Consider the following 15,068-nt stretch of genomic DNA (forward strand, 5'->3'; position numbering starts at 1 on the left):
AAGAAGTTGGGGGGAGAATATAAATATTTGAAACACACCTCTTTGAAACATCTGAAAGGAGTGCCACCAATTGGTGACCAGGTGCTCAAATATCCTATGGGGGACATTTCTCATTTAAACTATTACACAGGGCCCAGAAAGGTGACTCGATGGGAGGGCTCAAAGTGCTTGATAAGCAAGCATGGATCCTAAGTTAAGATCCGGGCTGTCAGGGAGGACATGTCTGTAACCCCAGCACTGGAGGACAAGAGGATTGTGGACAGCTCCCCGAGTAGTCAGTCTAGCAAAAACAGTGAGTACCTAGGATCAGTGAGAGACATTGTCTCAAAACACAAGATGGGGAGTCCTAGAGGAACACACCCAAAGCCAGCCTCAGGCTCTAGGCACAAGCATGGATTCACTCATTGCCCCCACACATGCACAACCCCCTAAATAGATGGTATACACCCTTAAAAAGTCAACTTCACTACCAGCTTTACTTAGCATTCTAAGTAACAATGACGTTCAAAGAAAAAAAAATAATGTTGTATTCCCTTTTGGTGGGGAGGTGAGACAAGGTCTCTCTCTATAGCCCTGGCTGTCCTGGAACTCACTCTGTAGACCAGGCTGGCCACCAGAGATCCACCTGCCTTTCCCTCCCGAATGCTGGGATCAAAGGTATGTGCCACCATTCCTAGATAATGTTTTATTCTTAATAGTGTGAAAGTTCCACAAAAAGAAATCCCACTTCAATTTATGTGAATCTTATTTGTAAACCATAAAGAACTAAGAAACTCATTATATTGTGTTCATCCTAATGTCTAGTTTCTAGAATAAATTGGTGATGTCACCAACTTAATGCCATTCATCACATTAAAATGCAGATCTTTATTCACTGGGATTTCATTGGAAACGTACACACAGAGTAAAGGAAGTCAGGTTTTTAGGAAGTTATGATGACATATATAATGGACATTAAGTCAACAAACAAAACAAATAGAATTTTCAGAAGTCGCCCCAGAATTTCATCTTCCAGGCTTTGGGGTGAAGTAGTAGAAATTAATATCCAGTTTTTACCACTCATTTTCCTGTCTTCCTGCTCCCTAAAAAACAGAAAGAGGACAATCAGCATCCTGCAGTAAGTATATGTATATGCCTTATTTCTTTAGTGAAGCCTTCCAGTGGATAGTCTACCTATCTGTAGCCAACCAGTGAACTAAAATATTTTTTCTCCCACTCACTTTAGAGACTTTATGTCATAGTCATTGGTTTTTGTTATTGTTGTAAGATGTAAGGTTTAACTTTTTAAAATTCATGCATGTCTGTGTTTAGGTATGTGTACATGAGTGCAGTCCCTTCAGAGGTCGGAAGGGGATTTAGATCCCCTGTAGCTGGGGTTATAGACAGTTGGGGACCATCTGATGTAGTTCTGAGAACTGAACTAGGGTCCCCTGAAAGAGCACCACTACGTCATCTCTCCAGCCCCAGCCCTGTTGTTCTTCTGTATGCCAAACTTGCCTTTCTCTCTGCAAGGAATGGGTCAAGAGACTTCCATAATGATCATTCTCTTTTTATGTTATCTAACTCACCAACTGGATTCTCATGATAGAAGCATATGAAGACATGAGAGATGCAAGTAGTGACAACATCCTTCAAAAATGAATGGCACAGGGTCTTTCTGATTTCGGGAACTTTCCTAAGGTTCGGGCCACTGAGTAGAATATCATCATGTTTCCTTCCCTCCACATCTCCGGGTTATAGAAACTTGTGTCTGTTTCATTTTGTTTTGTATAGCTGGAATCTCAACCAGTGCTTACCTGTGATTGGTTTTCCACACTGCAGGAACGTTTTAACTGAGCATCTAGTGGAGGGGTTAACACCATTCTTAACTTCCTTTCCAGAAAACAAGCAGGCAAATGAACCCGTTTCCAAGCCTTAAACGGAGACTTCTGTACACCCCCTCAAATGACCACAAATACCTTAACAGAGTGGCAAGGTTTGCATGGTAAGTCATGTTATCGGTCACTCTTTCACTCAAAACTAAAAAAGGCAAGGTGAGGGCTAAGGAGACAGATGAATGCTGTGCTCAAATCTCCTCCCACATTGAGGAATCTTCATTGATTTCTGGCTCCATTCTGCATTCTCCCAGAAGGGAACATCTTATCAGAGTTATGCAGCCGTCACTGGCAACGGTAAGCACCTAGAGTCTTTTCTTCACTCAACAATTTCTTTTGCCTGTGTTTCAGCCAAAGCGGGGGAGGGGCAAGAACGACACACAGGTTCCTGAGTAACCTTCCCTCCCTCCCATAGCTTGAGCCTTCAGCCTGGGTGTCCTCAGTCAGGGCTCCCTTGGAGGCCTTTCCATTCTTCCCAAAATCAGAAAAGAAAGAGTAATAGATAAGTGCTCGAGAGACAGAGGGATGGCGAGAGAGACCCGTTTTCTCACCTGAGATCCTCAGGTGGTGGCAGGCAGCACAGCTCTACCCTCCAACTCCCCTCTCCTGCTCTCGCTGGACCAGGGTGCTGCGGGCACAGGTGGTCTCCTAGCAACCTCGGTTCCTGTGTCAAAGCACATGGAAGGTTTAATTGGACTCCAAAGTGGTTCGGCAAACAGAGTCGCAGTCGCCTGCACTGGAAATTGCTATAGGACGTTAAAAAGCACAGGGAGGAATCCAGGCAGTGGTAGCACACGCCTTTAATCCCAGAGGCAGAACTCAGTGAGTTCGAGGCCAGCCTTGTCTACAGAGCCAGATCCAGGACAGGCTCCAAAGCTACACAGAGAAACCCTGTCTCGAACAAAAAACAACAAAAAAGAAGACAGGGAGGATGTTAAAGACGGGAGAAGAGGACGTCTTAATTATATTTTAATACAGAATTGGGTGGCTTAGAAACTGAAAACTTAACAGAAATATTAAGCCAAACCGAAGGATTTTAATTGTAGGGCAAACATTTACTACACTTTCTAAGGAAATAAATCCCTTGAAGTTATAGTTGAATAAATGCTTCAATATCTTCACGGCAAAACATAAGTACAATCTCCATGTAAGAGACCACAGATTACAAGATTGCAGGGTCGATTTTTAAATATTATACATTTTACCAAGTAAAAAATAGGAAGGCGGACTTATAATAACAAACAAAAACAAAGGGCTGTAAAATATGGCCACTACACCTTCAACCATGTAATTATCCTTTGCGTACTCTGTGTCTTGAATATTAAGACTCTGTGCTCAACATTACTCACTGCAGGGTTTTTCCTGCCCCAATCATCATATCCCAGCTCTCCAACAAGCTATTTCTCTGTACAGGTTGAGTGACCTCTTTTCAAAAGTTATTGGGACCAGTGAATTCTCATATTCCTTTCTCTTCCGATTTTGAATCTTTTTATAGACACGATATTTGTTGGGTGTGGGCTCTGAGTCTACACCCAAAGTTCATTCATGTTTCAATATACAGTACCTATAAAGCATACCCACCCTTTTATTGCAACCCAGCCCGTCAGAATCAGACTTGGAATCTTCCAGTTTTGGGGCCTGACAGGAAGTTTGAGAGCTTGGGATGCAGGATCTCCATCTCGATTCCACATCCAGCAAATAGGTCAAGGTCAAGAGAAATAAATCACATATTTAACATTTTTAATGTATTTTATAAGTAAATACACACAGGTAAATTTTAAATTATTTTAATTATATAAGATAAATTGGAAAATAAGATGATCACTAAACTATTATTCAGCCATGGATAGAGCATAATATATCCATTAAAATAATGGTTAATACACATATGAAGTCATAGAAACACCACTTAGACGATGATGCTTAAATATTTTACAGTGGTCACAATACCCTGGATACTATTGGTTTTTTTTTTTGGGGGGGGGGGGATGGCAACCTGAGTGTTTTTTTGTTTTGTTTTGTTTTTTTGTTTTTTCTTATTTATTTATCTATCTATTATCAGCTTGATACAGTATAAATTCTTATCCTAATAGTGAAATGTTTCACTAAGACTTGCCCAGTGATTGAGTAAAACCAAAACTTATTATAAGCCACAGTCATCCTTGGGTCCCCCCTGCTAGGTAGCCTCCCTGGTTCTGTGGGTTGCAGTCTGATTGTTCTTTGCTTTATATCTAGTACCCACTGATGAGTGAGTACATACCATGTTTGTCCCTGTATACTCTTATGCATCATACTCTTTGAAAGAACCACATGGCTTCCTTCAGAAAAGCATGTATCCACATGATCTTCATAGCACATTTAACTTGAAAACAATACAAATGCCCAGTCCACAGACAAGTGCCATGTCCATGCATGTCTTCTGGGGCCTTGGACCTGACTGGGCAGTAAGGGAATGAAGAGAAGACAGATACAGACACAAACACAGACAAGCTGGGATCAGGTGGTCTGGGCTCTTTGCTGGAGAAACCACAGCATTCCAGAAACTCAGGGTTTCTATATGGAGTAGAGAAGAGAGGCGGGATCATTACAGACAGACAGACAAGGAGGAGAGGGGTTACTGCATACAGACAGACAAGGAGGCAGGGTTATGCTATACAACTGAATCAAGGGCACAGGTTTAACAAATTGCAGTAGGGGCACTCTCTGTAGGGGACCAGTCTTCATGCTCTAAACATCCAGGGAGAGAAAGCTACAGCAAACAGTCTGCACACACTATCACCATCCACACACAGAGCACATACCATTGCCTCCTAAGCCTCACTCCAGGGGAGAAGGCTTTGCTATTTTCTTCATGGGTCTGAGGCTCTCGGGTCCTTGACATGGCTATGCCCATGTTGACAGTATGCATTCCCTCGGGACTACACTCACTCGGGGCTTTCTGTACTCCCTACAACTAGGGTGGCAGGGATAAATGGTGGCATAGACATGAAATGGAATGCCATACACAATGACAATTAAACTACAGTGATAGACAAGACTAGGATGAACCTACAAAGACAAAATCGTACCTCACAAAGCAAGGGACAAAAGCAAACACTCAGTGTCAGCACTTTTACCCAAGGTAGAGAGCTTGGGCACCATGTCTAGTTGAGGAGTATGTGTGTGGGCAATAATGGCTGAAAGGGTAAATATGAAGAAAGGAATGGATCCTGAGTTAATGTTCTCCTTGCCGTAACAACGTATGTTGTAGAAGATTATTCTAAGGTGTGTTAGTTACTTTTGTCTATGTTGCCTTTGTTTAACTCTGTGAAGCTGTGTTCCTGTGCCTGTCTGAAACACCTGATGGTCTAATAAAGAACTGAACAGCCAATAGCAAGGCAGGAGAAGGGATAGGTGGGGCTGGCAGGCAGAGAGAATATATAAAAGGAGAAATCTGGGAGGAAAAGGAAGTAGCCAGAGGAGGGCTCCAGGGGACAGTCACTCAGCTACACAGCAAGCCACAGAGTAAGAGTAAGGTTTATAGAAGTAAGAGAATAGGAAAAGCCTGGAGGCAAAAGGTAGATGGGATAATTTAAAGTTAAATAAAGCTGGCTAGAAACAAGCCAAGCTAAGGCCAGGCATTCATAATCAAGAATAAGCCTCTGTGTGTGATTTATTTGAGAGCTGTGTAGTGGGCCCCCCAAAAGAGTAAAAATAAACAACAACAAACATACATGACAAGAAGCAACATAAGGGAGTGGGTTTTATTAGAACTCGTAGTTGGAGGGGATACAGTCCATCATGGTAAGGCAGGAGCATGAAATAGGTGGTCATACTGTAACTGAAGTCAAGAAGCAAAGAGAGATGTATACTGGTCCTCAACTCATTTTCTCCTTTGAATTCAGTCTGTGGCCATCCCTATTCTGGGTTGGTCTTCTCCCTTCATTAAACCTCTTTGAATGCATTTTAAAAAAATATGCCCAGGGTGTGTCTCCAGTTAGTTCCAAATACACTCACATTAACAGTCAAGATCATCCATCACAGGGCAGAGGTGAAGAAGAGGGATGGGAAGAGCTTCTAGCCAGGTTTCCTTTCTTGTCAATACACTCACAATCACTTTAAAACGATTTGGTTATCCCATACAGAGAGCATGGTATGGGAAGATCATAAGTTTGAGGCTAGCTTGGGCTACATAGAAGGCTCCAGGCCAGCCTGAGCTAGATAGCTAGACCTTTTCTCAAAATACAAAAAGAAAAAAAAAAAAAACAAATAAAATCACACACACACACACCACCCCCTGCAATAAAAGGAAATAAGGAAACCCTGTGCATATGAGTTTTGTGTGCACCCTTCTGTATTTAAGTGGACTTCATAATTGAAGTATTGAGGGGAGAAAAGGCAATACACACAAAACAAAAGGTCAGCATATCTGTGCTTAGGTGAAAGGCCCATGGGTGATTCCCATCTTTCACACTGTTTCCATTTCTCAGGTCCATTTAGGCAGAAGGCTATTGCTCCTACAATCTTAGGTAACCAGAAAAAGTAATTTCGCTGGCAGCCTTCTTCCTGCTCTGCTAAATTAAAAGTGGTCCATATTGATTGGTTTCGTTGAAACTATCACTATAGCAAACAGGAACAAAAAGAACATTAGTCAGTGAGATGCTCCCATGAAGACAGATCGATAAAATCACTGAGCAAACATGTTCCCATTTCATTCAAAACACCCACGACAAACAGGAACTTGGCCATGTCCTGTTTGTCTCTTCCCCTTGAGTCCAGATCTGAATCCCTGGTAGATACAAACTTGTTTGTCCCAGTATCAACTGTCAGCATGAACACACACACAGATTTTACTGTGGATTAAAACGCTGACTATCACAATCCTTTGATATCGATTTCTTTTTCTGCTTTGGGATATAATGAGTATTCCTGGGCGTAAGCTTATTTAGTAGCATCAATTTTTCAGGAGAAAATACTTCCTAGTTGTTGTTCAATCTGCGAGTTCCAGCAGAGTTTTTAACTTGCTGACTTGTTTGAAATTGATGTGTATTTTTGCTGCATGTCTTATCAACCTCTCCAGATCTTGTTCTTATCTCAAATGTATTTTAAAATCATAGGACAGGATCTTTGATTTCTGATATGACATTTAAGGTTATTTGGGGCCAACTTTATTTTCTATAGAAGCACAAAAATAACCCGGCCCCATCATGAACACTTCTGTTTGTCTTTTCCCCATTCTCAGAGGCCAAGGGGAGTTTGTGGGGCATCTGATAGACTGTTATATTAAAAATATAAGAGATAATAGATAATGGAGTCTTACAAACTATGAAGTTGTCCATTGACTCCATCAAAATATTGGTGCAAATAATGTAATCCCTTGGCAGGTTCATTTGTCTACTGGGCAGCTCGGCCAGCGGCATCCTCCAAAGAGAGTGAGGTGGATGGAAAGGGATGCTGGCTCCTCGTTCCCAACAATTAGTTTCTTCTCCTTCCTGCTGCTCCCAGCTTGCAAGCCCTTGCCTCAAAACCACAAATATCTGATTTTTATATGGAAATAATACTGATTCCTGGGACCCACAAGAAAAGTATATTTTTTAACTATTTTGGTCCCCCAGCAAAATAAGCAAACAAAAAAAACCTCTCTATGACATGATAGCCTTTCTAGTTTACTCTTTTCTTTCTTTTTTTTTAAAGATTTATTTATTTATTATGTATATGGAAGAGGGCACCAGATCTCATTACAGATGGTTGTGAGCCACCATGTGGGTGCTGGGAATTGAACTGAGGACCTCTGGAAGAGCAGTTGGTGCTCTTAACCTCTCAGCCATCTCTCCAGCCCCTACTCTTTTCTTTCATCCATCACTTTCCCCTTCCTTAGTTGTGGATTTTGTTGTTGTTAAGGCAAAGAACAGCACGTGCTTTGAGTCTTTTCTGGGCTTTTCCTAGGATTCAGTGAAGAGTCTTAAACACGTGAGTCACGGCTTCAAAAATATTTCTTTTTGATAAGAGCTTTCTAATCCTATTCTGTGTTTTCATCGACATCCTACGGCCAAGATAATACTCACCAAAGTTGCCTTGAGACACAAGTTGCAGAGTGAGACCATTGAGAAATGCCACTGTTGGGGTTGGAGATTTAGCTCAGTGGTAGAGCACTTGCCTAGCAAGTGCAAGGCCCTGGGTTCCGTCCTCAGCTCCGAAGGAAAAAAAAAAGAGAGAGAGAAATGCCACTGCAAAATACTTTGAGGGCCATTCCCCGAGGGTCTGCATCGAGGTGGGCCCTTCCATGGACTCTGGAGAGTTGTGGGACACTAAATGGCCCATAGCTGCCAGCCTCCTGGGGTGGGTCCAGACACACCCAGAACACTAGCCTCCAGACTTCCCACTTTCATCTCCACCGACTGGGTCCCGCTTTCCGATGAGACATTGCTTCAGAAAGGGTCATAATTGCCAGGGAAACTGGTCATACTAGATGACACTAATTGCCACATTCCTTGGCTGGTGCAGTTCCTCTCCATAAGTGTGAATGGCCTGTGGGATCAGAGGGGTGCACTTGGAGCCCGACAACCCTGAATTTTCCAGACTGTCTTTACAGCAGTGAAGAGCTATTTGACTCACATTCGGGCAATCTGCCCTCAGCCAGTGGGACATGCCGAGACCACAGGTCACGGTCACGACCTCACAATGAGGTCAGCTGCGAGTAAGATGTTTTGTTTGGCTTCGTGTCTCCTTGCAGTTCAGATCGGCCTTGGGCTCCAGTTGTAGCCCAGGCTGGCCTCAAACTGACAATCTTCCTGTACCTCCCAAGTGCCAGGATCGTATGAGTAGGCCGCCATCTTGTTCATAACCATTGTCCCTTACACCTGGAGGGCTTCCCTCCTGGGTCCTCTCCTGAACATTCACGAGACATAGAGAATGACTATAGGCCATGGTGGTTGAAAGACCTGGGTTCAGACTGACGAGATTTGAGCTTCGTGTCCACCTCTTGCAGTGGGACCTCAGCCAGTTACACTGAACCCCCTGGCATCAGCTAGCACTTCTGTAACCTGAGGTGGGAAGAGCATCTTCCTTTAGGATGAGGAGAGAATGCAATGAATATTTGTGTCTAGGAAACAGACGCGATAGCACTAATTATTAGTTATAGCCTAGCACGTTGCCCTTCAGCGAAACACTCACAGGCTCAGGACCAAAATACACAAAACTGCTCACACTCTTCTCCACCTGGAGACTCAGCATGACTTCTTCTGTGCTCCATTCTGAGCTCAGGCAGAACTGATATTTCATTTATCAGAAACATCACCAAGCCATGCCTGTCACCTACGTGACCCCAGAGCAGCGGATCCAGGTTCCTAGAAGGTGGAGCCACTGTGCTGATCCTGGGTAACAGGACCGACAGTCTGTGACACTTACTGGTTTTCAACAAGTGTTGACGTCATAACTGTGCTTAAAATAGACACCTTCTTGGAATACTTAATGGTCTTGTTCAGAAGAAAATCACAGTGGGAAAAACATAGACTACCTTTCTCAGAAAATCATTTAAACAAGAAAAACCCCAAAGCTGAGTATGTTCAACTTGCCTTAATTTGGAAAGTGCTTGGCATTCTAGTGAGGGTTATGTTCACTAAGATTGTCTTTTTGAACTTGAGAAATCCAATGAAAATCTGTTAAGATGTTTTTGCGCTCTCTGTCTCTCTGTCTCTGTCTCTCTCTCTGTCTCTGTCTCTCTCTCTGTCTCTGTCTCTCTCTCTCATGCTTGCTTGTACCTGGGAAACTGAGTCAGGTTGCTGGCAGGCCACAAACATTTGGCACGGGACTGTCAGGGCCTGCAGTTCGTTATATGGCACAGTGGAGATTTGCAGCCACTAAGGTCCCCAAATTCAAGTGGTCTGGGAATTCACTGGAAATGTATGCACATTCAATAGTAAGTAGATTTTGTGGGCTCTATGAACTTCTGAACTGTCAGCCCAAGCTGTATTTTCTTGGCTAACTATGGCCCCATTCAAGGATGCCCAAAGTTGAATCATATCATAGAGAGGGACTTAATACAGAGCAAAGGTTTTGTTCGTCAGTATGAACCTGGGATAGGAAGGAACATGTATGAAAATAAAGGAAGTACCTACGGCATTAAATTATTGCAGTCCTGATTGCTGTAGCCTGCTTACTGATTATGACATAATTTCAAGGTGATTTTCCTCTTTTGAGCTAAGAAAAATAATTAGTAGTGAAAGTATTAAAGAGATGCTGGCACCAGAATGCTATTTCATTTTTCATCATCCTTTCATTTGACACATGAGATCTTGAGAGGTACAGACTTGGTCAGGGTCACTGGTCTTTGTTTTCAAAGCTGGAGCCATAACTGCCTAGCAACCTTTTGACATTTAAAGTAGTTGGTCTGTGTTTCACCAGAGTTCATTATTTGTAAAGAATCTGCCTTTGTCACCTGCTCCCCTCCTCCCCCAGCATTTTTTATTCAAGCCAACATATAACCAGAAAGTTCAATGTAATGTAAAACACAAGGGAACACAGGAAATAATCTGGCAGGTCAGGGTCACACAACAAATTTGACAAAGCAAACTTCAACTAAAAACAAAGACATATTTGGCCACATTTGGGCAGTGAACAAGAAGGGGAAAAGAGGAGGATCTGGAGCTGGATGGAACTGGTTTAGATCCTGGCTGGCTCTGTAGTCCTTGGAAGAGGGATGTTCCTTTCTCTGGGAGAACAGAGAATAACGTCTGTCTGGAATGATTCGCTTCATTGCTAGCATGAACTGACCCTCCACACTTCGATGTTAGGCTCATGAAACACCAGCAGCTGCAAATTAACACTAGTCTTCTCTCAGTTGGAGAGACCAAAGCCCAGAGAGATCGATAGTCTCTCCAAGGTCATATACTGAACAAGCTGTGATGAGATTTGGAAAGAAATCTGTTTGGCACCGAGGCCATAGGCTGTAGTTTCTCAGGACTGATAAGAACAAAAGCCAAGGACCCAGCATGCTGCGTGGTGCTCAGTAAATACTGAGATGAATCATCAGAATCAGAAAGCCAGCCTTTCTCAGTACCCAACCAGGAGAAGAGTGAGGGTATGACTCAGGCAGATCCGTGGATAGAAAGCCCTAGGTGGGGCCAGGCAGCGGTGGTGGCGCACACCTTTAATCCCAGCACTTGGGAGGCAGAGCCAGGCGGATCTCTGTGAGTTCAAGGGCAGCCTGGGCTACAGAGTGAGTTCCAGGAAAGGCTCCAAAGCTACAAAAGAAAAACCCTATCTCAAAAAAACCAAAAAACCAATGGACACATGGTCAGCAAAACCCTACTTTAGCTAGTAGCACTTGGGAAGGGCCACCTGATTGTCAGGTGCCCGCCAGGGGGCAGAAGGGTTCCAGGACCTGGCTCTCACCACTCTGCCCATACTTTTCCTTCCAAACCATTTCTCTCCCTTTTCTTTCACCCATACGACTCATCATACCTCTCTTTTCATGGCATCATCATATCCCACACGTGCCTCAGATGCTTGAACGTCAGCAGGCCCTCAGACAAACCCCTTTTGTACTCATGAATAAAAGTGTCCTCTTCCTCATCCACTACTGGGGCTCCTGAAGGGCTGGGGGCTTTAGCCACCACATGCTCACCACTAAATAAGTCGTACATTGACCCTTAATTTCTGTAGGTATTGTTGAGTGGTATTAGAAAGAGTCTGCAATCCAAATGATCAAAATGTTATCATCCGGGGGCTAGAGAGATGGCTCAGTGGTTAAGAGCACTGGCTGCTCTTCCAAAGGTCCTGAGTTCAATTCCCAACAACCACATGGTGTCTCACAACCATCTGTAATGAGATCTGGTGCCCTCTTCTGGCATGTAGACAGAACACTGTATACATAATAGATAAATAAATCTTTAAAAAAAAAAGTTATCATCCCTTAAGTTCCCACCCTCTCTATGACTCACAGCCAGGGTGCCCTCTTACAAGGCCTAATGAAATGCCCCGAGCTTTGGTTGGATACTCTTGGTACCAGGCTTGGTAAGAGAGACCCAGAGTGCAACAGAGCTCCCACCAGCCACCCTTCAGGTGGGTTGAAGAAACAGTTATGGGAATTCGGATGGACTGGATGGTAGTGGTGGTGATAGGGGTGGGGTGAGGTGGGGACGGTGGGGTGTTCTATGCAGAACTCAGCTGCCCACGTGAGTGTCATTCCTGGATTGGAAAGGAGGAATGGAGAGTGGAGAATCCCTGAGCTTGGGTTCTCATAAAAGCACTTGGTAAAAGCTTTAGATTGCTTCCATGGTTTGCCTTACTCATTTACAACAGCTCACTGTTGTTGTAAAATGTTTTTCAGCGTATAAATAATTTCCAAGAGCTTCCGGATGCTCTCTGGAGGCAAGTTTAATTAAGAATGCAGAGGGCCTGGTTGGAGAACACCATTTCATGCTTAAATGAGACTATGGCTTCCTTCAGGACTGGCAACAATGTTGACCCTAAATTATTCTGGTGGCTACAGGGATGGTGAGGTATATTTTTGTATGCATGTATGTGGGGGTATGTATATGTGCATGGTTTGTGCACATGTATCAATGTACATGCTTACGTGTGCATGTATGTGTGGAATCCAGATATTAATATCAGGTGTCTTTTTTTTTTTTAAACGAAGTTTCTCACTGAGCCCAGAACTCACTGATTGGCTAGACTAGCTGTCCTGTGAACTCCGAGGATCTGCTTGTCTCCATGGTCTCTCTCATCACTAGGTTTACAGGCATGCACCACCAAACACAGTTCTTTTTGTTTTGTTTTAAATTGTCTGTATATGGGTGTTTGCTTGCATGTACGTCTGTGCACCAAGGGTATGCCTAGTGTCCATGGAGGCCAGAGGAGGGCATTGGATTCCTGGAACTGAAGCCATAGATGGTTGTGAGCCATCATGTGGGTGCCAGGAACTGAACCTGGGTCTTTTTGAACAGAAGCAAGTAGTCTTAACCACTGAGCCATTTCCAGCCTCCACACTCAACTTTTGTGTAGACCCTGGAGATCTCAGCTCAGGCCCCCATGCTTGTATGCCAAGCACGTGGCTACCATCTCCCATGCCCAGCACGGTTTATCTTTAAGTCATTTTTTTCTACACTCGTCAAGTCATTCTGAAGATTATGATACTCAAGTTGGGGGTCCCTCGAAGTTCTGAATCACAAAGAAGCCCACTCTCTTATTGGAGTTACTCATAAAATAACCATTTTTCTCCCACCACGTGAATGGCTCATGGGCTGTCCTGGCCCAGCACTGTGCCTTTACACAGCAGAAACGCAATACACTTTTTTCATAGTATAAACTTACAGAGGAAAACGCAAATCCCACCCTGCCTCTAGAGTCCCAACAATCTTCTGTTCTAGTCTGTGTCAGCGAAGCGTTCCACGGCAGTGCACAGCAGAGGAAAACAGGCAGATGCTGGCTGTCCCTAAGCAAGGGGTTTAGGGGCGGGGCCACCCCACTATCTCTGATCCCAGCTGTAGCCTTACGTCTTGAGTTGTAAGCAAGATAGGATCTCCCCGTTCACTCACAACACGAGAGCAGCACACATTGTTCTGAAAACAAAGACGTCAAATGTGGGGCAGTTCAACGCCAGCTTGTTCTGCAGCCTAACGTTTCCTAAATAAGCATGGTGCTTGTAGGCTCTGCGGTTGAATTGGAAATGGTAGATGATTCTGAAAATACATCGAATGAGGGACTTTATAGACAATATTAAAATAGTTGTCACTATTCATGGCCAGTTATAGACATTATTAGCAAACACCCCAAAACCCTGCAAGATAAGTAACAATTTGCATTTCTTAAGTGGGGAAACAGAGGCTGAGAGGGGTCGAGTCCCTGTATTCAGTCTCACAACTGCCCTTACCTGGCCCACACTTGTGTCTTTCTAATTCATCACAATGCTTCTGGTAAGATTCTATCTAGACGTGCACACGTGCTCAGGAGTGGAACTCATACAACCTCCACAGAGAGCTATGCTAGTGTGTGACTTCACAGAAGGACCGTGTCAGCTCTGCTCAGGAGGACTGGGCAAGCCATCCGGCTCTCTGAATTCCATGATCCTCCCTTGCCAGACGGCAAACACAGTGACCTACTTCACAGGCCTCTGAGAAGGAACCGTTACAAAGAGAGCTGCAAAGATAAAGCCCTTTGGTTATGAAACTAGTCAGCAGTGGGTCCATCCAACAAGACGGCCCTCTCTGACCCAAACCTAGACCATGGAAAAACAGCAGGGCCTCATGCCTCCTCCAGCTCTCCCACATGGATTCCTGTAAGTGAAAACTCCCGTTGGAACCCCTGGGATTCTATCTGGAGAGGAAACACAGGAAGATGTGTCAAGCTGCAGCGCCATGCCTTAGCCAAGCCCTTTATATCCAGTATTATTAATAACCCGCTTCTCCTGCCATTAGCCAAAGCTGAAATGCAAGGAGTAGGCTTCTAATTCATTAATCTCTCTTATCAGGCTCATAAAACTTGGAGGGATGTTGAAATACAGGCAGTGGAAATAGGTTTTGTGAGTCTCAGCAGGCTTTACCGTCCATTGTTTCCTATGAGAAGCAAACAAGAGTCCCACTAAACTCTCCTATGTCAACACTACTTAAAAATACAAACCCAACACTTACTGTTCAGGGGTTCAACGGGCCAAGTCCAAAAGTCACGGGAATGGTCGCTCTGCCTTTCAAAAACACCATATGCTCTTGGTGGATGCAGAGCTCACTGGGCTGATATTAATAACTGGCTTAGAGTGTGAGGCAGAAACCTGAGCCAGTTTGTCATGGGAGGAGGCGAGTGGAAAGGAACTGACAGACACAGGTGGGATGGATTGTAACAAAAATATACTTACACAGAAGCTCAAGTCAGTCATTGGGCGGGGATGGTTTCCTCCACGATCAATAGGTCCCCATGTTAGCTGTTCTAAAATATTAACAAAAATATACTTACACAGAAGCTCCAGTCAGTCACTAGGCGGGGATGGCTTCCTCCACGATCAATAGGTCCCCATGTTAGCTGTTCTAAAATATTAACAAGCAGCAAAAATCTCCTTCATGCTGAAAGCACAAGGCTTGTCTAATGATGAACTACCCTTGCTCTTCCACAGTCTTTTTCTGTGGGGATCTGGGTTTTTATTGTTTTAGTTTTTATTTATGAGTATTTGTCTCTGTATGTGTGTAATGCCACATGAATGAGTGTGCCTAAGAAGGCCAG

General features: G+C 43.9%; 1 protein-coding gene across 1 annotated transcript; it reads right to left on the minus strand.

The window, feature by feature from the left end:
* Positions 1–847: 847 nt before the first annotated feature.
* On the minus strand, positions 848–14,696 carry Mrln (myoregulin). Its single transcript, XM_052744752.1, has 3 exons — positions 14,486–14,696; positions 2,426–2,538; positions 848–1,082 (listed from the first exon to the last, which is right to left on the minus strand). The coding sequence occupies exon 3, from the start codon at positions 1,061–1,063 to the stop codon at positions 923–925; it is 141 nt and encodes a 46-aa protein (XP_052600712.1). The 5' UTR covers positions 1,064–1,082; positions 2,426–2,538; positions 14,486–14,696; the 3' UTR covers positions 848–922.
* Between the last annotated feature and the right edge of the window lie 372 nt (positions 14,697–15,068).

The sequence above is a fragment of the Peromyscus californicus genome, unplaced genomic scaffold (assembly GCF_007827085.1).
Source record: "Peromyscus californicus insignis strain IS unplaced genomic scaffold, ASM782708v3 Scaffold_19__1_contigs__length_69161282, whole genome shotgun sequence".
In the NCBI taxonomy this organism is placed as follows: Eukaryota; Metazoa; Chordata; class Mammalia; order Rodentia; family Cricetidae; genus Peromyscus; species Peromyscus californicus.

Coding starts and splice junctions, on each gene's coding strand:
- Mrln (XM_052744752.1), bottom strand. CDS start 1,063: ATGAGTGGTAAAAACTGGATATTAATTTCTACTACTTCACCCCAAAGC.